The 19570-nt window shown below is 56.9% G+C and overlaps 4 protein-coding genes across 10 annotated transcripts; 1 reads left to right on the top strand and 3 right to left on the bottom strand.

Moving 5' to 3' along the window:
- Positions 1–293: 293 nt before the first annotated feature.
- stum (stum, mechanosensory transduction mediator homolog) lies at positions 294–3406 on the bottom strand. The gene is made up of 3 exons (XM_085937140.1): positions 3090–3406; positions 1885–2067; positions 294–1442 (listed from the first exon to the last, which is right to left on the bottom strand). The coding sequence occupies exons 1-3, from the start codon at positions 3268–3270 to the stop codon at positions 1408–1410; spliced, it is 399 nt and encodes a 132-aa protein (XP_085793266.1). The 5' UTR covers positions 3271–3406; the 3' UTR covers positions 294–1407.
- On the top strand, positions 1008–19476 carry med23 (mediator complex subunit 23). 3 transcript variants are annotated; one of them, XM_085937111.1, is made up of 32 exons: positions 1008–1803; positions 1892–2063; positions 7996–8241; positions 12382–12413; positions 12595–12682; positions 12750–12874; positions 12955–13066; positions 13154–13252; positions 13444–13545; positions 13632–13701; positions 13783–13895; positions 13958–14053; positions 14554–14760; positions 14825–14968; positions 15043–15185; positions 15249–15494; positions 15563–15705; positions 15777–15951; positions 16044–16207; positions 16299–16423; positions 16489–16694; positions 16783–16963; positions 17035–17205; positions 17283–17499; positions 17590–17699; positions 17788–17914; positions 17989–18154; positions 18227–18299; positions 18375–18589; positions 18680–18800; positions 18886–19017; positions 19091–19476. In XM_085937111.1, the coding sequence occupies exons 3-32, from the start codon at positions 8212–8214 to the stop codon at positions 19316–19318; spliced, it is 4161 nt and encodes a 1386-aa protein (XP_085793237.1). In that variant the 5' UTR covers positions 1008–1803; positions 1892–2063; positions 7996–8211; the 3' UTR covers positions 19319–19476. The 3 variants fall into 3 exon arrangements, with proteins under 3 accessions (XP_085793237.1, XP_085793238.1, XP_085793235.1); XM_085937112.1 differs by lacking the exons at positions 1008–1803; positions 1892–2063 and having other exon boundaries at positions 7984–8241; XM_085937109.1 differs by lacking the exons at positions 1008–1803; positions 1892–2063; positions 7996–8241 and adding an exon at positions 11666–12068.
- Positions 4595–8858, bottom strand: LOC147042007 (EH domain-containing protein 3). Of its 5 annotated transcripts, none has more exons than XM_085937131.1 (8): positions 8488–8858; positions 7987–8287; positions 7038–7214; positions 6869–6966; positions 6107–6248; positions 5942–6041; positions 5455–5865; positions 4595–5377 (listed from the first exon to the last, which is right to left on the bottom strand). In XM_085937131.1, exons 2-8 carry the CDS (start codon positions 8211–8213, stop codon positions 4844–4846), a joined length of 1689 nt encoding a protein of 562 aa, XP_085793257.1. In that variant the 5' UTR covers positions 8214–8287; positions 8488–8858; the 3' UTR covers positions 4595–4843. The 5 variants fall into 5 exon arrangements, with proteins under 5 accessions (XP_085793257.1, XP_085793258.1, XP_085793256.1 ...); XM_085937132.1 differs by having other exon boundaries at positions 7987–8235; XM_085937130.1 differs by having other exon boundaries at positions 7987–8232; positions 8488–8857.
- LOC147042006 (uncharacterized) lies at positions 9084–11569 on the bottom strand. Its single transcript, XM_085937138.1, has 7 exons — positions 11396–11569; positions 11070–11193; positions 10766–10965; positions 10466–10641; positions 10233–10377; positions 10013–10155; positions 9084–9927 (listed from the first exon to the last, which is right to left on the bottom strand). The coding sequence occupies exons 1-7, from the start codon at positions 11445–11447 to the stop codon at positions 9196–9198; spliced, it is 1572 nt and encodes a 523-aa protein (XP_085793264.1). The 5' UTR covers positions 11448–11569; the 3' UTR covers positions 9084–9195.
- Positions 19477–19570: the final 94 nt, after the last annotated feature.

Here is a 19570-nt window from a genome sequence, read left to right as displayed (position 1 = left end):
AAATGTTTTGACAGCGTTCTCGGGGCCGGGCCGGGCCGGGCTCTCCCGTGTTTACTTTGGTGCTCGCAGAAGAAGCTCCTTATTTGGTCAGTCGGCGGCAACTTCCAAGGCCGGGCCGGGCGGGCGGGCCGGGCGGGCGCGTGGTGGACCACCGTGTTGCTTCCTGCTTGCTATGCAACCAAAGTGCAGTCAGCACAAACAAGCAGGTTTTTCTTTTTCATCCTCACCGCAATGTTTGTGACCTGTATGTCGATGACTGACTGGCTAGGGAGATAGAAGAGGAAAAAGTGGACTCCCTTTTTCAGGCATCTTTTATTCCATTTGGATGTCAGAGATGGCAAGTTCAGGCCCAGAAAGCAAAAGCCCTGCCCGCCACGCTTAGCCAAAGTGTGCTTCCTAAATCAAATGATGAGAGCAGCAATCATTCCAATCAATTGTTTTAATAGCAAGATGTTGTGTCACACAATTGAGCTACATTGCGATCATAACTTTGTTTACAGTTGAAAAAAGACAGAAGTAACCCGCATTACTACATTCATTTTCAAGCAGCAAAACAACAACAACAACAACAACGGCGGCATCATTCAAAGATTGGGAGATTTTCTTTTCGTTTTGGAAAACTTGCTCAAGCTTTGTGTCGTGCTGTGCGCTACCCACACGCAACGGCAGTCAACTTGGTGTCTCCCATCTGTCGAGTATTTTGCAGCCAATGGAACACATTTATAGCTTGTTTCTTTTTTTGGGAAGGGCCTTTGGAAACAATATATATGGCCAAAGAGAAATAGTTTTTCTGTAGGCTACTCGATTGATTCTTGAGATGAGTGTTCTTGCCATTTTTTCGGGGGTCTGCGTACTCACGACGGACATTGATCCCAAATACTAGAGAAGGGGTAGGCAATTGCGGTCGGGCCGCCGGTGTCCTTCCTGCGTGTTTTCTATGTCAAATGGTCAGCGAATCGATCATTAGCAAGGTCTGCTGGATAACAATGCTGATCATTTGAATCGGGTGTCTCGCAGAAAACATGCAGGGCACCGGCGGCCGGGTGGGCGGAGCGCAATTGCCTACCCCTGTGCTCGTCGCCCGCCGCTTCTTTCGGTGTACACGACCTGGCCACCAGAGGGCAGTATAACAGGGTCACGCGGACACAAAGGAGGAATGGTTTGTTTTACGACTGTGGTCGTTGACGCAAGGCAAGGCAAGGCACGACTGTATTCGTGTGTCTTGCTTGGAAAACGTTGATGTTTCGAAAATAACACTGCGAGTTATGATCACCACGAGTTCCCGCTCAGCCTGAAGGCCGCAAAGATTTCGCCAGATGCTGCTAGCACACCAAGGTGTTTGGTTTTGTGTTGTGTTGCGTTGCAAGGAAAAACCGTTCCAGGTGCCTCGCTCCCTCCCGAGCCCTCTCAGACGTCCGGCGGAACGCCCTGATCTCGGTAGCCTGCTTGACCAAAACAACAAGGTACGAAACAACCTGATCAATTCGGGGCTACGCTACGCTAGCTGGGATTTGGGAAGCGTCCTTTGGAAGCAAATTGCACATCGAGGGAAAAGAAAGAAAGAAAAAAAAAAAAGAACCTACCGTCAGAAACTTCGGGGAGAGCATGTGGGAAGGAGACAAAGAAAGAAAAAAAGAAAGAAAAGCCAGTTAGTGCTTCAGCATCACCAACGTGTCACGCTGAGACAAAAAGCGCCCATGAAAAAGCAAGCCATGAAAAGACGGCAGGCAGGCGACTGTGTGGGAGGAGGATGCAACTCATGAGGCGGGCGGGCGGGCGGGCGCATGCACGCCCGGATGCACGGTGAGCCGCCATTGGATTCCTTCTTTTGAATTGTTGCAAAGCGCAATCTTAGCATGTTGAAAAGTGTGACATGCGACTGACTTGCCAGGATGACCATGTCCATGCCCCAGAAGATGCTCATGATCCAGCCCACCATGATGACGGCCGTGGCCATCTGGATGAGGGCCGCCGCCACGTTGAGCCAAAAGATGCAGCAGACGCCGCGCTGGGCCGCCAGCTCGCTCCGAGCGCCGCACAGCGCCGCAAAGGCCGACACCAAGGTACCTGCAGCACACGCCGCCTCATAGATTGAGCCCAAATGGCCTTGTGAGGAAACTTGGCTTTAGAGCCACAGCGGGAGAGCGAGCCAAAAGCCAAGCGTTCGCCAATTATACAGCCAGAGAGACAGCAATCCAAAAAAGAAAATGATCTTCACTGAGCGCCGGACTAATGACTATCATTACACCGAGAAGTCTCGGAAGCGCTCGCTCGCTCGCTCGTGTGGGAGCTTAATGAGCGAGTGTGAAAAAGACAGCAGGAGAGGAAAGCTGAAAAAGGAGCGAGCGAGCGAGCGAGCGGCCGGCTTTTCTTTTTTCCTTCTCGCGCTCGTGCAGGAACGACGGACAATAGTGCAGGACTCCAGTCTTGGTGAGGAACGGCCGAGATGGCTGCGGCCTCCTCACCAGCAACTTGCCAGATTGAATTTCAGATAGGACAGGAGATGACGCTGGGCCGGGCCGGGCCGGGCTCCAAATGTGCGCAATCAAATGGGATGATTTGAATTGGGCCTCCGGGGTGGCTCCAACAAAAGCGCGTCCGGCAGCCAGCCAGCCAGTCAATTGTGTTGGTTTTCAAACGGGGTTGTCACGGCAACTGGCGGTCAGCGCTCAATGAACGCTCGAGACATTCCAGCAACCGCACAGGTGCTGGGGACGATTTAGTCAAGATGACATGTCGAGTCGACACGGCAGCCAAAAGGAGGGCAGGGCGTCTGTTTGTGACATTTTCAAGCGGATGCTCGGGAACGCACACGGGTGACATAGCAGCAAAAGCCTCTCCCATTCTCTAGATTACATGGAACAAATCAATCAGTCAATGAAGTTGCAGCCGTCCGTCGCTCTCTGTTTTTTTGACAAAACCCCAAAAAGTGTTCAAATACTTGGGGATTGAGCAAAAGGACGTCACCAAACTTGACATCCTGCCTGCCTGCCTGCCTGCGTGCGTGCTGTGTCTCTGAAACGACTTTAGAAATGGGCCGCGTGTCAAGCACATCAGCTAAGCATACGGGCTAGCTCCAACTAACTCACCTAGTCCAGGTACGAAGGTGTTGAGGAAGAGGCAGATGACGGCCAGAGGGAAAGGCATTGTGGGTATGGCGGCCCTCAGGGGTCCCTTCTTCTCGCGGACCTCCACCACCACGCCGCTCCCTGCCACCGGCTGGGTCGGGACGGCCTTGACCCCCGGCGCGCTCCCGTCCTTCTGTGCCATCTTAACAGGTCAACGCAGGCCAAAGTGCTCCTCCGAGCGAGTTAGCCAAATGAAGATGAATCATAGTCAGAATAGGACGGCTGGACTTTCTTTGTGACTTGTCTGCAGCCTTCCCAGACTGAGAAAGCGCTGGCGACAAATGCTTTCCTTTTTCAACTGCCCACCCCCTGGCCATTTAAAGCCACAGCGCACCCCTGAAAGCTGGTTGGTGGAGATCGGCCATCGGAGCCCTCAAATTGCATTGAGAGGGACGTGAGGCCGCCAGACCGGCTCTCGCTACTGTGCCCGGCCCAGCCGAGCCGGCCGGGTCAGCTGGCAAACTTTGTTTTGGGCCGCGCTGAGATCCAGTCAGCCTTCACGCTCTTGCCGTTGTTGACTCGGGCTGGTGGTTTGGACACGGCTCCTAAATGGTGGCCTGGCTTCCCCCTGCCCGCTCCCGTCCTCGTCTGGGCCCTCATCCTCTCGTCTCCTAGCAACCCCAGAAGCTACGGCTAATGACTCGGGCCCGCCTCTTTGGCTCCGTCTGCCACTTTTAATGTCCTCTTGCGTGTGAGGGACCGACCGCTAGGTGGCAGCAGAGCCTCAGCACAAAGACTCAAGCGCAACATAATAGTGAGTAGCAATAAAAATGGACACCCCCCCATTCAAGCGCAACGTAATAATAGTGAGTAGCAATAAAAAGTGAACATAATACCACCGTTTGCTCCTAATAATGCAGTATAAAGAAAAAAGACAAACATTAGCTTCTTTGTGTTTTCTTCCTCTCGCTCATGCTTGGCAAGTTTCCATAGCTTTGGTCTCTTGCAGTCTCTCCGTGACGTTGCAGCTGCCGTTAATCAACACGCCGCCGCTCCCTTTTGGCGACGCGACGTGACTCGCCCTCCCTCGGCTTAAGCCGAGGAATGACAACAATGGAATTGATCCTTGTTGGAGTTTGGGCAAAACAAAGCACCCTTGAAATCTTGATCACATCCACCAAATTGCCTCCCGTCTACTTCAGTGACCTTTTGACCCCCCCCAGTTGAAGCAAGCAGCGTAAGATTTGGCAGGCACGCTTCGAGCGGAGGCCATTTTGAGGCAGGCTTTCTATTTTAGCGTGATGTACGGCTTCCTCGTCCACGCCAACACGCACATTTGTCACACCTTTGTGACACGCTGTCATTTGACGTCAGGGACAAGGCGCCAATTTGTCGTGCGGCGTATTTTTTCCCTGGCGCAACAGATAAGATACGGCTTCGTCCCACTGGGTGTCGGCATCTCCCTTTTCCTGCGTGTCAGGGTCAAGCTGAGACGGGAAGCGCGTGCAAGAGCCCCCTCCTCCAAATATCTTATCATTCCGTCGTCAGAAAAAGGCCCATCCGTAAATAGAAAGTCAGAAAAAGGCCAACGTGATATTCTGTGTGTGTTTTTAATCCAAATCAAACGAGACGGGTAAGGTGCTCATCGACGCGCTCGACAGTACACCACGGTCGCGCTTTTATTTCACCGTGTTGCTATAGCTTTCCATGAAATGAGAGAGAGGACAATTTCAATGCAGCGAGCTTAGCCTAGCCTAGCCTAGCCTATCTTAGCTTTAGCACTCTGCAACGGTTTTCCTCTTGGAAGGAGGCAGGAGATGCGCCGGCAGGTCGGCGGGCAGCTCGTGTCCCTCCAGCTTGACTTTGATGAGGTGGTTGGCCAGCGCAAACTCGTCGTCGTCCAGCATGCCGTCCTTGTCGATGTCGGCCAGCTTCCAGATCTTGCCCAGCACCGAGTTGGGCAGCTTGGACTTGAGCATCTCCCGCTTGGCGTTGGCGCCCGTCACCTTGCCGTCGACGGGCGACAGCGTGTAGAAAATCTCGTCGTAGGCCGGCTTGTCGCGCGCCACCACCCAGTCGGCCTCGTCGATGCCCTCGCCGGCGCCCTCCCCGTAGCCGTGGTTGAAGGGCCCGTGGAGGGTGCCGTCGAATGCGCCGCCCTTTACGGCCGCCGCCGGCCGCCGCGTTTCCTCCTGGCGCACCAGCACCATCAGCCCGGCGATGTCGTGGGCCAGCATGTCGTCCGCCGCCTCCAGCAGCTTGGACTTGAGGGGCTGGAACTTGGTCAGGTCCTGGGCTTGCAGCTGGTCCTGGACGGACGCCACACACAAATGCGGGAGGGAAGACTCCACTCTATCAATCTATCTGGCAAAAAATGTCCAAATACCTGCATCCGCTTCAGATTTGGAAAATCTCCGGGCGATATCTGATGTTCCCGCTCGATGCGCTTGTAGATGTCGCCCAGGCTGGCGATAAGCTCCTTCTTCTTGTTGTCCCTGCCAAACACCGCCGGCATCTCCTTCTTCAGGGAGCTGATGATGTAGGCGTGAACCTGCGTCACCCCACCCCCCAAAAAAAAAAGATGATCATTTTTTCGAAACATAAGAACAATGTGGAGAAAGTTGACCTTTGCCAGCCGGGCCCGCTTGATGAGATCGTTGAGCTTCCGGAGCGCGGCGTTTCGCGGCAGCGACTGGATGTCCTTGAACAAGTCCTGCTCCTCGGCCTCAAACAGCTTCCTGTTGTCGGCTATCAGCAGCGGGTGCGACCAAAAGGAGCCGATGTACACGCGGATCACCTGCCGCAAACGAGTCGTTTTTCTCGGCGAGCTCCGACAGCTCCCGTTGACGACGGACGGACGGACGGCCCTCTACCTCCGGCGTGTTGACGATTTTCCCCAGTGACCACATGAGCGCGCCGTATACTCGCATCAGCTGCTGAGTCTCGATCTGGTCGGCCTTGTTCAGCACCACCCTGGCGGAAAAACATTGGGCTGGCATTCTGGCATCGGGCGGGCGGGCGCCGCCGCCTGCAACTACCTGATCTTGTCCTCGTGGTTCTTCAGCGCCTTTATCACCTCGGAAAACTCGTCGGAAATGTCCAGTTTGTGAGCGTCGAAGAGCAGGATGATCCGGTCCACGCGTTCGGCAAACCACTCCAAGACGGCCGCAAAGTCGTAGCCTGAGAGGAAAAAGGTCCCGAGTGGCGGCCGCGTGCTTTTGCCGCAAACGTGTCAAAAGCCACACCGTGCAAAGTCCAACTCGCCAGCGTCTTTAATAGCCAACGGCTAGCTAGCTAGCGTGAATGTTGTTAGTGTGCGGCTTCTTGCGCAAAGGCCCCAAGCAAAGGCTCCACGGTCTTGGTGGCGGGAATCTATCTGCACATGCTTATTTCTTTCCTCACGCTATTCTAGTCTCGCAAGCCATGTGCTCGGATTCCCAAAAGCGGGAGCAAGAAGCCGCTCGGCAAATTCCTAGACACGCCAATACCTCCGTAAGGGCATCGACGCAGGGCGCTATAGCCTGAGGCCGCCGCCGCCGCCTCCTCTGGACACACCAAAGACAAGGCAGGCACGAGCGACGCGTCAAACGTGGACACCAATTGTTCGGCGCCAGACAAAAAGGGCCCGCCAGAGGAACTCTTTTGTGCGTGGCAACGGCGCCGTCCCGTGCAGACTGAAAAATGCTAGCTCCCTACCTACCGCCCTCCCTCCCTCCCGTTCATGCTCAAATGGGGAAGACGTACGGCACGTGGCCGATCAAGGCGCATTTGTCAAAGCGGAATGGATGGACCGGCAATACCTCGACTGATTCTCTGTTTCTCCCCTGACAGGATCCCCGGCGTGTCGATCACACTGATGCTCTCCAACACCGGGTTAGTCAGCTGGGCGCACACAAACCTGATTGATGATGGAGTATTTTGCCGCTCAGAGCAGGCGGCGGCAAAGGAAAGCGGCGTCACGACGCAAACCTGTTGAGGAAGGCGTTCCCAAAGGCGTTGAGCTTCCGGAAGGGTTTCTTGGGGTCCACCACCAGGGCGTTGCCGGGGATCACGCCCTCCGTGTCGCCGTGCATCACCGCGATGAAGGAATCGGTGGTGGGCTCGGGACCGATGCGCATCCCGGGAAAATCCTGCTCCAATAGGTAGCTGCGAGACAAGTCGGTCGCAAATGTCTCAGATGGCAGATGGCGGCGGCTTTAGCGCCCGCATGGGCTTAAGCCGAGGAAACGGAACGTTCTGGCGTGGCACCCGCGACCCGACAAACCAGTCTGCTTAATTATCCGAGCGTCGGCGCACGGTTGCTTTGATGCAAGGCCCGAGTCGGGGAAGTCCAAAGAATTTGCTGCGTCATGCGCGCTTTGGCCTGTCAACTTTGTCACCTGCGCGTCAAAAGCCAGAACGGCCTCCAGATTGTCGAGGGTGAGCGCGAGCGGCCCGTTTTCCCAATCTTGCCGTGGGGCATGTGACTCGGGGGCCGCTGGAAATTTGGATTGAAAAATGTTTCTTTCAAGTGTTAACAGATGTCAGGACGCCCCCCCCGCCCCCATCTTTCCAATAAGCGCCCGCACCTTGCTGAGGAGCGAGCGGTGCCTGGCGGTGCCGCCGCTGACAGCTCGCTTATGGAATGCGTGGCGGAGCAAAAGACGGAAGCAACCTCCTTTGGTTTTGAGACGGTCCCAGATAAGAACAACGCGATATATCTCGTCACGGTTCTCGGCGGTCGGGATTTGCAGCGTATAAAGTCGAAAGAGAACAAATGTGTGGCCGAAGCCCCTTGAGACGGCGAGCCAAATGCTGGATTCAAAGGTGCTTTTGAATGTGGGTGGCTTCATGGAATCCGCTTGAATTTGTGTGTGTGTGTGTGTGTGTGTGTGTGTGTGTGTGTGTGTGTGTGTGTGTGTGTGTGTGTCGTCCTCACCGTATGAAGCTGGTCTTGCCCGTGGAGTACTGGCCCACCAACAGCACCATGGGCTTGTTGTCAAAGTCGGCGTCCTCCAGCGCCGGCGAGTGGAACTCGTGGAACTTGTAGCTCTCCTCCAGCGGCAGCAGCTTGGTCTTGTAGAGCTTCTTCAGGCCGTCGCTGACCGTCTGGAAGACCTCGGGCTCCTTCTTCCTGCGGTCGTCGCCTCCCAGCCAGCTGAACATGATGATTCTTGCTGGCGACCTGCTGGCGGTGAGTCCCAGAGAATGCGTTTGGCGTGTCCGTCCGAACGGGGTCGCTAACAACAGATGATCTCAATGTGTTGGGCTTTCTGAATCCAAATATTTGTTGGGTGGGTGTGGTTCGAGGCAGATAATTCGACGCTATCATCAGTAGACAAGAAAAAGTCAACACGCAAGCTGTCGAGATGTTGTGTCAATCACAGTCGGCAATTTCTCTCCATCCGAGTCGGGTCTTTCGAAAAGGACAAACACGCACCTTTGTCTGAGCGAGCGAGCGAGCGAGCGATTGATTGATTGATTGATTCCACTATGGCTTGCGATCGTCCGACAATGGGGCCGTGGGCGAGCACAGGAATCCCATCAATGATGCACCGAGCTGCTGCCGCCGCTTCTTGCCGGCCGGCCGGCCGTCTGCCGCCGCTCTCCTTCCTTCCTTCCTTCCTTCCCTCTGCCCAGTCTTCCTTTGCACCACCACTAAAAGTCAGTCGATTTGCGTCCTTTGAAATTCAAGTCGCCAGCGAGCGAGCGAGCGAGCGAGCACGAGTGTTTGGAAGCAGGCGCTATGGTTAGGCAGGCAGGCGGTTTGTCTGCCTCGATCGCTTGCGCTCTGTCTCTCTCTGTCTCTGTCCCCTCCTCCGGAGCTCGCATTTAAATGTCAGCTCGCTGGGAAATCCGAGCCCACCGGAAGTGGACACAGGCGCTCCCGTGGCCCGCCCGGTGATGCTGTCTGATAACAATAAAGCGCGATATATGTGCGAAAATCTCGGAAATGGCAAACATTCATCCGTTATTGCTTTATTCTTTCTAAAATAACTTTATTTATTAGACAATGAATGGGGAAAAATAACGGTTTTCCCAACTCCAGCAGAAAAAAACAACAACCACCAGTAAGGCTTCTGTTACAAGCCTTACAAGTGGTCCAGTTGCGTGAAAAGAAAACATCCAGGCAGCAGCTCGGGCAGGCCTACTTGTCGGAGATGACCAAGTCCCATTTTCTCACCATGTCCTCCACTTCCCAGCACGGCGGCTCCGCCTCCTCCCACCACGCACACCTGCCAAACAGCTCCTCCGACCTCAGATCGGCCTCGGCGACCTCCCCTCGGCCCGACGGCATCTCCGGCCCCCTCTTTTCAGGGTCCCGTTGGACGCAAAGCGGTCCCCCTCCCTCGCCTGGCTCCGCCCCCGTCGGCGCCAGGACGTCAGCCTCGTCCGCGGCTAGGTTCCAGGGGTCGCCGCGGGAGGTGAAGGCGAGCGGCGGGATCTCCGTATCTTCTTTGGGCCTCCGGTACGAGTCCCCGGCGGGCTCCGGCGCGGGCGTTCTCCGGTCGTCGGGAACTGTATTTGCCAGATAGGTCATTGCAAAGTCTGCCTGAGTTTGGCCGGCCTGTCTGCTTTGCGCCTGCGACACGTAGCACTGACGAGTGGCATTTCTAAGGCCCAACTCTTCGGGGCGGGCCAACTCTTCAGGGCGGGCGCTCCTCGCTTTCCCGCCATCCGTCGCAGCCGGCCCGACCACCCCGTAGCTCAAAGAGTCACCGCAGCGCTCTTGGGGCGGCGGACGCTGAACGCCGGGTACGCAGTCCGGCGCCTTGTCGCTCTCGGCGTCTTCCTCGGAGCTACGCTGGCTCGTCAAGGGGCCGACGGGGTCCGGCAGCAAAGTCGCAAGGTTGGGTTGAAGGTGCGAAGAAGCCGCGTCCTGAGAGGCAAAGGGACGGACGGAGACGTGAGAAGCTAGATAGCCAGCGCATCGCCGCCGACACCTAGCCCGGCCTGGTTATTACCATTAGCAGGCTCCGGGGCCGTTTCTGTCCGTCGCCCGTCAGGTAGTGATAGAGAAGGTAGGCCAGCACCAGAAAGGTGCAGATGCACAGCGATGGGACCACGATGCCCACGGCCGCCAGCCGCGCCTGCCCGATGACCGGATCTGGGCAAAGAAGCGCCGCGTGGCACGGCGTGGCGTCACATCACCGTGGGACTCGGGCGACAGCAAAAGAAGCTAACCTTGGCCCGTGGTGATGCAGCGCCTCTCGGAGCGGTGGCAGCGGAAACGCCCCGCCAGGAATCGGGCCTTGGCCGAGAAGCAGTATTCCGTCTCAAAATCCATCCGTCTGTATTCGTACGGGCTGGATGTGACTGCAAAATGGTGCTGTCAAATAGCAACGGTGCCGTTCGTCAATGGTCAATGGACCGTTTTGGACAGCGCCGCTCGCTGGCTCGCTGGCTGGCTCGCTCACCACTCGCTCTCGACGGCGATTGTGAACCGACAGGTTGTAAGTCATCTGCGGATAAAGTTGCGCCATGGAAACGGGCAGCCCGCGCTCATCCGGCTGATACCTCATTGGACCCGACAGGTTCACGATGGCCACGTCCTCCTTCACTTCCACCGAGATCTGAGGTTGGCCAAAGCTCGCTATTGGGGGAAAGACACCCAAGTATTAGGCAATTGAAAATCCAATTCCTTTCTTTCTTCTTCTTTATCGCGGCAGGCAGGGAGCGTTTGCATGTCAAGTCGCAGCGCGTGTCGCCGGACTCACTGTCAGCCTTGGGCTTGAAGCGCCTGGGGGTCACGACCCACTCGGAAAAGGCGGCGCCGCCGGCGCGCACCCGCCCGTAGTACAACTGCTCGGGGTCCCGCGTCTCGTTACTTAGATCGCACCAGGTCCTCTCCGTTTCCTTGCACTGTGGCACGGGCCTCCAGTTCAGCGGCTCGCTCGCTCCTACGCTGTCTCCGTAGCTGAGGGAGGGAGAGCAGAGCAGAGCAGAGCAGAGCAGAGCAGAGCAGAGGAGAGGTCATGCTGACGGCAAAACACAAATGCAGAATCCAGAAAGGCCGCTTACAAGGCCAACTGCGCGGTGTAGCGGGTGCCTTCCGGCGTTTGCTTTCCGGGGAGCCATTCGAGCACGTTCCTCAGGTTCAGCGAGGAGAAGGTGACGTTGACGGGGCTCGGCGGACAGGAGGAGCCTGCGGTGGTGACGGGGGAATACCATTCCACACTCATAGTTTTCAACTTATTTCCCAAAGGCCTCGTCGTAAAATGCTCCGTTATGTTTTGGAGTTTAGCCCCACCCACCCGCTGATTTATTCGTCCCCGGCCCCCAAAGCGGCCGGGACGGACACACGAAGCCAGTCGCACACCTACCTACCTACCTACCTACCTACCTACCTGTGGAGGAGTCCAGACCCCCGAAAATCACAAGGAATAAAACAGCCCTCATGGGTCAAAGGGGTGGGCCCTCACGTTTCGATCCAGATAGACGCTGATCCTGCCGCCGCCGCCGCCAAATTCGGACAGATTGGGAAGGAAACATGTAGTCAAGTCACGACGACAGCCAAAACGCAACTGACAAGCGAGGACTAGGATGGTTTTCAGAGAGAGAGAAGCATGTAACCTGAGGAATGTGATCTCACCTGTTGAGCTCGCCTGTGTGTGGATATGCAAATGAGCCCAATTAGGAAATAAATAAATAAATAAATACACCCCACACCCTTGAAGCCTATTTGATAGGAATGTGTATTGATTTCAATCGAATTGTGAGGGTCTTGATGACGTTGGGCAATGCGCAAAGCAAAAAGAATCAAACGCGACGCATTTGCAATTAGACACACAGGCGGTCGCCAAATGGAAATAAGCACTCCTCTCAAACGCAATACAAGTATTGATTTCAAGCCTTGACAATATATTGGAAAGGCCGGAACCGTCTCCGTCCACGCACGTAGTTTGACTCCGGAGCATTTTGACTGTTGCACTCGCTCGCACCGAGCGACAAAAAGAGGCGGAAAACATGGCGCTGCTAACGATGGAGACGCAGCTCCAGAGCATCTTTGAGGACGTTGTGGTAATATTGCTCTTTCCGTGTGTTTGCCAGGCAGGACGAGAGGGAGGGCTCGCTGGTTCTCGCTGGTTCTCGCTGGTTCTCGCTTAACGATGCTAAACAACAACACTTTTCTTTCACCCAAATATGGGTCCAGTAACACGTACACTTTTGTTGGTTTTCCCACTCGATATCATCTCATTTAGTTGTACCTTACTATTGTTGTTGTGTCCAATCATTTCCATGGTGTTTTAGCTCAAAAACAGGAGGAACGTTTTGGCTTGGCTCATACTTGTCTGACTTGTGGCATTTTCTGGCTCTTTTTTTTTCTCTGCAGAAAACGGAGATGGTGGAGGAGGCCTTTGCTGGGTAATGTTGAGCTCGCTCGCTCGCTCGCTCTTCTGGGGTTCGGGTTATGGAGGTGGTCGGGCCACCATGTTTCATCAGTGCTGGGGGCGATGCCGTTTTAAATGTTTCTAGACAGAATTGTTTTCCCTAATGGACATCGTCGCCCAATGTACGCATGCTCAAAACACGACTGTGTTGTCAGGATGTGCATGGACAGTCCAGAGGACGAGAGGACAAAGTTGGACAGCTGTCTCAGGGCCTTTGGCCAATACTGGGGAACGCTGCCTCAGGTTTGCACAGCCGCGCCGATACGACCCGGGAGCGGTCGCAATCACTCGGCTTCTCGTCTTCCCGCAGGAGTCTCACGAGCAGTGCGTGCAGTGGATCGTGCGATTCACGCACGGCCAGCACAGTCCCAAAAGAATATCCTTCCTCTACGACTGTCTGGCCATGGCCGTGGAGACTAATCTCTTGCCGCCGAGGTAGTAGGAGCAAAGCCACAATTTGGATGGCCCCAGTTTGTTTTCATTCTTTTTTTTAACACTCTGTATTCGTGCGTCAGGATGGTGTGCACCGCTCTGATCAGCTCAGACACCTTGGAGTGGGAAAGGACTCAACTGTGGGCGCTGACTTTCGGACTCATCCGAAAAATCATCGGCGGGGTAGACTACAAGGTTTCTCGTTGTTCTTTCTTCATTGAGTCTTTTTGTTTGTTTGTTTGTTTTTCAAGATGCCTGTGAAAACTTGCGCGAACGTTCCAGGGCGTTCGAGACCTGCTGAAAGCCGTGCTGGATAAAATCCAGACCGTTCCCATCACCGTCAGCTCGGCCATCGTGCGCCAGTTGCTGACGGCCAGAGAGGTGCGTGCGTGCGTGCGTGCCTGCCTGCCTGGCTGCCTGCGTGCCTGCCTGCCTGCCTGCCTGGCTGCCTGCCTGGCTGCCTGCCTGCCTGCCTGGCTGCGTGGCTGCCTGCCTGCCTGCCTGCCTGCCTGCCTGCCTGCCTGCCTGCCTTTGGGGCTTGAAGTAAGCGTGCGCTTTGTGCTGCGTTCCAGGTGGTGGAGTACATCTTGGACAGGAACGCCTGCCTCCTGCCCGCCTACTTTGCCATCACGGAGATCCGCAAACTGTATCCGGAGGGACAGCTGTCGCACTGGGTGAGGACGGCCGTAGCTTTTGCCGCTTCTTCCCCGTCCGTCCCTCTGAACGCACGGCACACGCCTGCCTCCCTGCCCGCCCGCAGCTTCTCGGCAGCTGCGTATCCGATTTTGTGGACAGTTTCCGGCCCACCGCCAGAATCAACTCCATCTGCGGTAAGGAAAGGAAGGGCAGCGGAAAGGCGTACGGCTCGCCGCGGCGCTCGCTCGCTCAGCCTGGCCGATGTCGCCCGGCAGGTCGTTGTAGCCTGTTGCCGGTGGTGAACAACAGTGGCGCCATCTGCAATTCCTGGAAGCTGGACCCCAGCACGCTGCGCTTCCCGCTCAAAGGCATGCTGCCCTTCGATAAGGTAGGAGCGCGAAAGCGATGGCAAGGCGGCCTGGCCGGCTGACCTTTGCGGCGTGCTCGCAGGACCTGTTTGAGCCGCAGACGGGCCTGCTGCGCTACGTGCTGGAGCAGCCCTATTCCAGAGAAATGGTGTGCAACATGTTGGGACTCAGCAAACAGGTAGTCAGTCCTGTCAGCCCTCCTTTGTGCTGGTGTGTCTTGCTTTCCCACAAATGCTAGTTAAAATGTTGCAATAGTCATTTTGCCTGGGAAACGCCGCTCTGCCGACAAACGTGCCACTCGCATTGCCACGCGTTTGAGCCCGCATGCTTTTCTTTTTTTATTGGGGGGGGGGGGGCACCAAGCAATCTCTTTGCTCGTGAGTCACCACTCTTCTCTTTCTCTTGTGTGTCTCCCTCTTTTCTTTGATTTCCTCCCTCTTTCTGTTTCTCTCCTGCGCTCGCTCGTCTCGCTAAGACTCTGAACATTGCCCAGGTATGTCCTCCTTGCTCCTTCTCCTTCTAATTGTTGGTGAATGCGGCCCATCTGGATGTGTTTTTTTTGTTTTTTTTTTTAAGCGGCTCACTACGCCACGTCGTGGTCTCGGTCCGTCCGTCCTTCCTTCCTTCCGGTGGATGACTTGTCTGTCCGTCTGTCTGTCTGTCTGTCCGGCTGAGAAGCAAAAGCAGCGCTGTCCCGTGCTGGAGGAGCAGCTGGTGGACCTGGTGGTGTACGCCATGGAGCGCTCGGAGACGGAGGAGCACTTTGACGCCGACGCGGGCGGCACCAGCCAGCTGCTGTGGCAGCACCTGTCGTCGCAGCTCATCTTCTTCGTCCTCTTCCAGTTCGCCAGTTTCCCGCACATGGTGCTCTCGCTGCACCAGAAGGTCAGGGTCTCGGGCTTGTTCTTTGTGCTCCTGCAAAGTTCACGCTTGCTGTCTCCGGCTGCAGCTTGCAGGAAGGGGTCTTATCAAAGGGAGGGACCACCTGATGTGGGTCCTGCTGCAGTTCATATCAGGAAGCATCCAGAAGAACGCCTTGGGCGACTTCCTTCCCGTCATGAAGCTCTTTGACCTGCTGTATCCCGAGAAGGAGGTCCGTCGGCCCGTCGGTCCGCGAGCGGATCCCAGCGGTGCCGGCTCATTTCCCTTCCGCCTCGGTTTCCCCAGTGCATTCCCGTTCCGGACATTAACAAGCCCCAGTCCACCCACGCCTTTGCCATGACCTGCATCTGGATCCACCTCAACCGCAAGGCGCAAGGCGACTCCAACCTGCAGATCCCCATCCCGCACTCGCTCAAACTGCACCACGAGTAAGCACAATCCAATGCGGCGTGTCCATTTGGAGTAAGCGGACCGGCCTCTTCTTCCGGCAGGTTCCTGCAGCAGTCGTTGCGCAACAAGTCTCTGGGCATGTCCGACTACAAGATCGCCCTACTGTGCAACGCCTACAGCACCAACTCGGATTGCTTCAGCGTGCCCATGGGCGCCCTGGTGGAGACCATCTACGGCACTCAGTCAATGAGAATCAACCTGCCGGGGACCAACTGCATGGCGCTGGGCTCCTTCACGCCGCTGCCCATGAACCTGCTGGACTCGGTCACCGTGCACGCCAAGATGAGGTGAGTGGGGTCAAAAGCCGCCGCCGCGGTGTGGCAAGCGCCGCGCTTCACCCTGGCGCCGTGTGCAGTCTGATCCACAGCATCGCCACGCGGGTCATCAAGCTGGCGCACGCCATGTCCAGCCTCGCCCTGGCGCCCGCCTTGGTGGAGACGTACAGCCGACTGCTGGTCTACATGGAGATCGAGTCGTTGGGCATCAAGGGCTTCATCAGTGAGCGGCGGCGGCACAAAGCGCCGGCCGGCTGCACCGACATGTCCGACTTGCGTGTGTGTGCTGTTCAGACCAGCTGCTGCCCAGCGTCTTCAAGTCTCACGCGTGGGGAATCCTTCACACTCTGCTGGAGATGTTCAGCTACCGCATGCACCACATCCAGCCGCACTACCGCGTCCAGTTGCTCAGTCACCTGCACAGTCTGGCCGCTGTGCCGCAGACCAACCAGAACCAGCTGCATCTCTGGTAAGGAGCCAGGACGGTACGCTGGCTCGCTGGCTGGCTGGCTCGCTGGCTGGCTGGCTGCTGACCGCCGCCGCCGCCGCTGTCTCTTGCAGCGTGGAGAGCACGGCCTTGCGCTTGATCACGGCGCTGGGCAGCTCGGAGGTGCAGCCGCAGTTCACCCGCTTCCTCAGCGACCCCAAGACGGTTCTGTCGGTGGAATCGGAGGAGCTGAATCGAGCGCTCATCCTCACCCTGGCCAGAGCCACGCACGTCACCGGTATGGCTCCGCATCCCGGCCGCCGCGCCTTCCCTCCCTCCCTCCCCGCCTGTCCTTTGACGCCAGCCGAGCGCCCGCCGCGCCCGCGCAGATTTCTTCACAGGCTCCGACTCCATCCACGGCACGTGGTGTAAGGACATCCTCCAGACCATCATGAACTTCACCCCTCATAACTGGGCCGCGCACACCCTGTCCTGCTTCCCGGCGCCGCTGCAGGTGGGTGCTTCTTCCGGTGCTTCTTCCCCGCCCGCTTTGACCCTCCCTCGCTTGTTTGCCGCCAGGCCTTCTTCAAGCAGAACAACGTTCCTCAGGAGCCGCGCTTCAACCTGAAGAAGAACGTGGAGGAGGAGTACCGCAAGTGGAAGTCCATGACCAACGAGGAGGACATCATCACGCACTTCTCCATGCAGGGCTCGCCGCCTTTCTTCCTCTGCCTGCTGTGGAAAATGCTGCTGGAGACTGACCACATCAACCAGATTGGCTACAAGTCAGTGCTGTGAATAGAAAAGAATCTGAGCAAAAAAAATCCATCCATCCAGCCAAAGCATGAACATTTCTTTTTTCCCTTTGCTCAGCGTCCTGGAGCGAATCGGGGCCCGCGCTCTGGTGGCCCACATGCGCACTTTCGCCGACTTCCTCGTGTACGAGTTCTCCACGTCGCCCGGCGGCCCGCAGCTCAACAAGTGCATCGAGATCCTCAACGACATGGTGTGGAAGTACAACATTGTCACGCTGGACAGAGTCATCCTGTGTCTGGTGAGCCCCGGCCCCTGCCCCTGCCCGCCGCTCACGCCCGCCGCTCACGCCCGCCGCTCTGGGCCCGCCAGGCGATGCGCAGCCACGAGCGCAACGAGGCCCAGGTGTGCTACTTCATCATCCAGCTGCTGCTGCTCAAGTCGGACGACTTCCGCAACAGGGTCAACGACTTTGTCAAGGAGAACGCGCCCGAGCACTGGCTGCAGAGCGACTGGCACAACAAGCACATGAGCTACCACAAGGTAACGGAGCACGCAGTGAAGTCAAGTGAAGTGAAGGAGCCGACGGAGGCTTTGATACTTGCCTGCCTTGGCCCCAGAAATACCCGGAGAAGCTGTACTTTGAGGGCGTGGCGGAGCAGCTCAACCCGCCCATGCCGGTGCAGCACCAGTACATGCCCATCTACTTCGGCAACGTGTGCCTGCGCTTCCTGCCCGTCTTTGACATTGTCATCCACCGCTTCCTGGAGCTCATTCCCGTCTCCAAGTCGCTGGAGACCCTGCTGGACCACCTGGGCGGCCTCTACAAGTTCCACGGTCCCTCCCTTTCTCGCCTTGTTTTTTTTTTTTTTTTTTTTTTTGAACTCTCCTGACCCCGTCTGTCGTTTGTGGGCGTGCCGTGCGCAGACCGGCCGGTGACTTACCTGTACAACACCTTGCACTACTACGAGCGCCACCTGAGGGACAGAACCAGCCTCAAGAGGAAGCTAGTGCACGCCATCATGTTGTCACTCAAGGTGGGTCCTTTTCAGAAGGTTAGTTCTTTGGCGCCCTCTTGCGTCTTGTGGGACAGCCTCAGCAAGCTGGCCTTTGTCCACGGCCCAGGACAACCGCACCCCCGGCTGGTGCCTGAGCGAGACCTACCTGAAGTTCGGCATGAACCAAAGAGACGACAACGTTTGGACGCCCGACGACACCTACTACTGCAAGCTGATTGGACGCCTGGTGGACAATATCCTTGTTTTGAAAAGCGGAGCCGTACGGGCGGGGCCGTGCCGGCGTTGCGCTTCCTTAGCCGTAGCCCACCCATGGCGGGCAAGTCGCCGGGCCCCTTCCCCAACTGCGACTGGCGCTTCAACGAATTCCCCAATCCGGCGGCTCACGCCCTGCACGTCACCTGCGTGGAGCTGATGGCGCTGGCCGTACCCGGCAAGGAGGTGGGCAACGCGCTCCTCAACGTGGTCCTCAAGAGGTGAGAAAAGGATCCCGTGACCTCCTCTATAACGTAAGAGAAAGTCTCAGCCAGCGCATTCTTGTGTTTCAGTCAACCTCTGGTCCCCCGCGAAAACATCACAGCCTGGATGAACGCCATCGGCCTGGTCATCACCGCCTTGCCCGTAGGTCCTTCGCCACCTTAGGCCCTGCCCGCCCGGTTCGAGCGGAGCTCTCCCCCTCCCCCCCCCCCTTGCCAGGAACCGTACTGGATCGTGCTGCACGACCGCATCGTGACGGTGATGAGCTCGCCGGCGCTGGCGTCGGAGACGGCCTGGTCGCGGGACCCTTTCGCCCTGCTGGACTTCACCGCCTGCCACCAGAGCTACAGTGAGATCGGCTGCAGCTACGTGCTGGCGCTGGCGCACGCCGTCTGGCACCACTCGTCCATCGGACAGCTCTCGCTCATTCCTAAGTGAGCCTTGGCGACCCACCGACCAGAAAGCGCCTGGGCCGCCAGGATCTCATCTCATCGCCGCGTGCTTGCGTGCGTGCCTGCGTGCAGGTTCCTCTCGGAGACACTGAAGCCGGTGGTCCAGACAGAGTTCCAGCTGCTGTATGTGTATCACTTGGTGGGACCTTTCCTGCAGCGCTTCCAGCAGGAGAGGACGCGATGCATGCTGGAGGTTTGTTTACCTTTGACACTTTGGGCACTTGCGCTTTCGTTTGCAAAGCACAAACGCAAGAGCGGCCGGCGAGCGTGTCTTGCAGATCGGCGTGGCCTTCTACGAGATGCTGCAGGTGGTGGACCAACACTGCCAGCATCTCCACTACATGGACCCCATCTGCGACTTCCTCTACCACATCAAGTACATGTACACGGGCGACAGCGTCAAGGAGCAGGTCTCTCAAAAGCCTTCCATCCAAAGGTCAAACACGCTCGCTGACGGCCAGCTCGCTCGGTGTCGATGCGCAGGTGGAGAAAATCATCGTCACCCTCAGGCCGGCCATGAAGCTTCGTCTTCGCTTCGTCACGCACAGCAGCAAGACGGACCCGTCGTCTTCTGCGCCGCCCACCTCGTCGGCGCCGCCGGCCGCCGCCGTCTCGGCGGTCGCCGTCAACTCTGCGCCTCAGCCTTTGTCCTCCTCGATGGCCGGCAACAGCGCGTCGCCGTCTGCGCAACACGCGCACCCCTCCATGTAGCACCGTGGCCACACAAGTCACCCAATTGGAGTCACCCAATTGTGCAAACAAAGCCAGAGAAGAAGCGCTCTTTATTTTTATAGTATGCTGATTTGATTTGCTTTTGTAGTACGTCTTTGATATGTACATGTAGACAATAAAGTGGATCCCAAGTTGAAGGATGTGAGGGAGGGAGGCTCTTTTCTTGGCACCCGCCTCCCTCTATAAATGAATGGTCGTTAAATGATTGGTTGAGTGACTTGCCTGAAGACA

The sequence above is a fragment of the Syngnathus leptorhynchus genome, chromosome 18, assembly GCF_054491065.1.
Source record: "Syngnathus leptorhynchus isolate UIUO chromosome 18, UIUO_Slep, whole genome shotgun sequence".
In the NCBI taxonomy this organism is placed as follows: Eukaryota; Metazoa; Chordata; class Actinopteri; order Syngnathiformes; family Syngnathidae; genus Syngnathus; species Syngnathus leptorhynchus.
The sequence above is the reverse complement of the archived record's forward strand: the minus strand, read 5'-3'. Positions and strand labels throughout refer to the sequence as shown.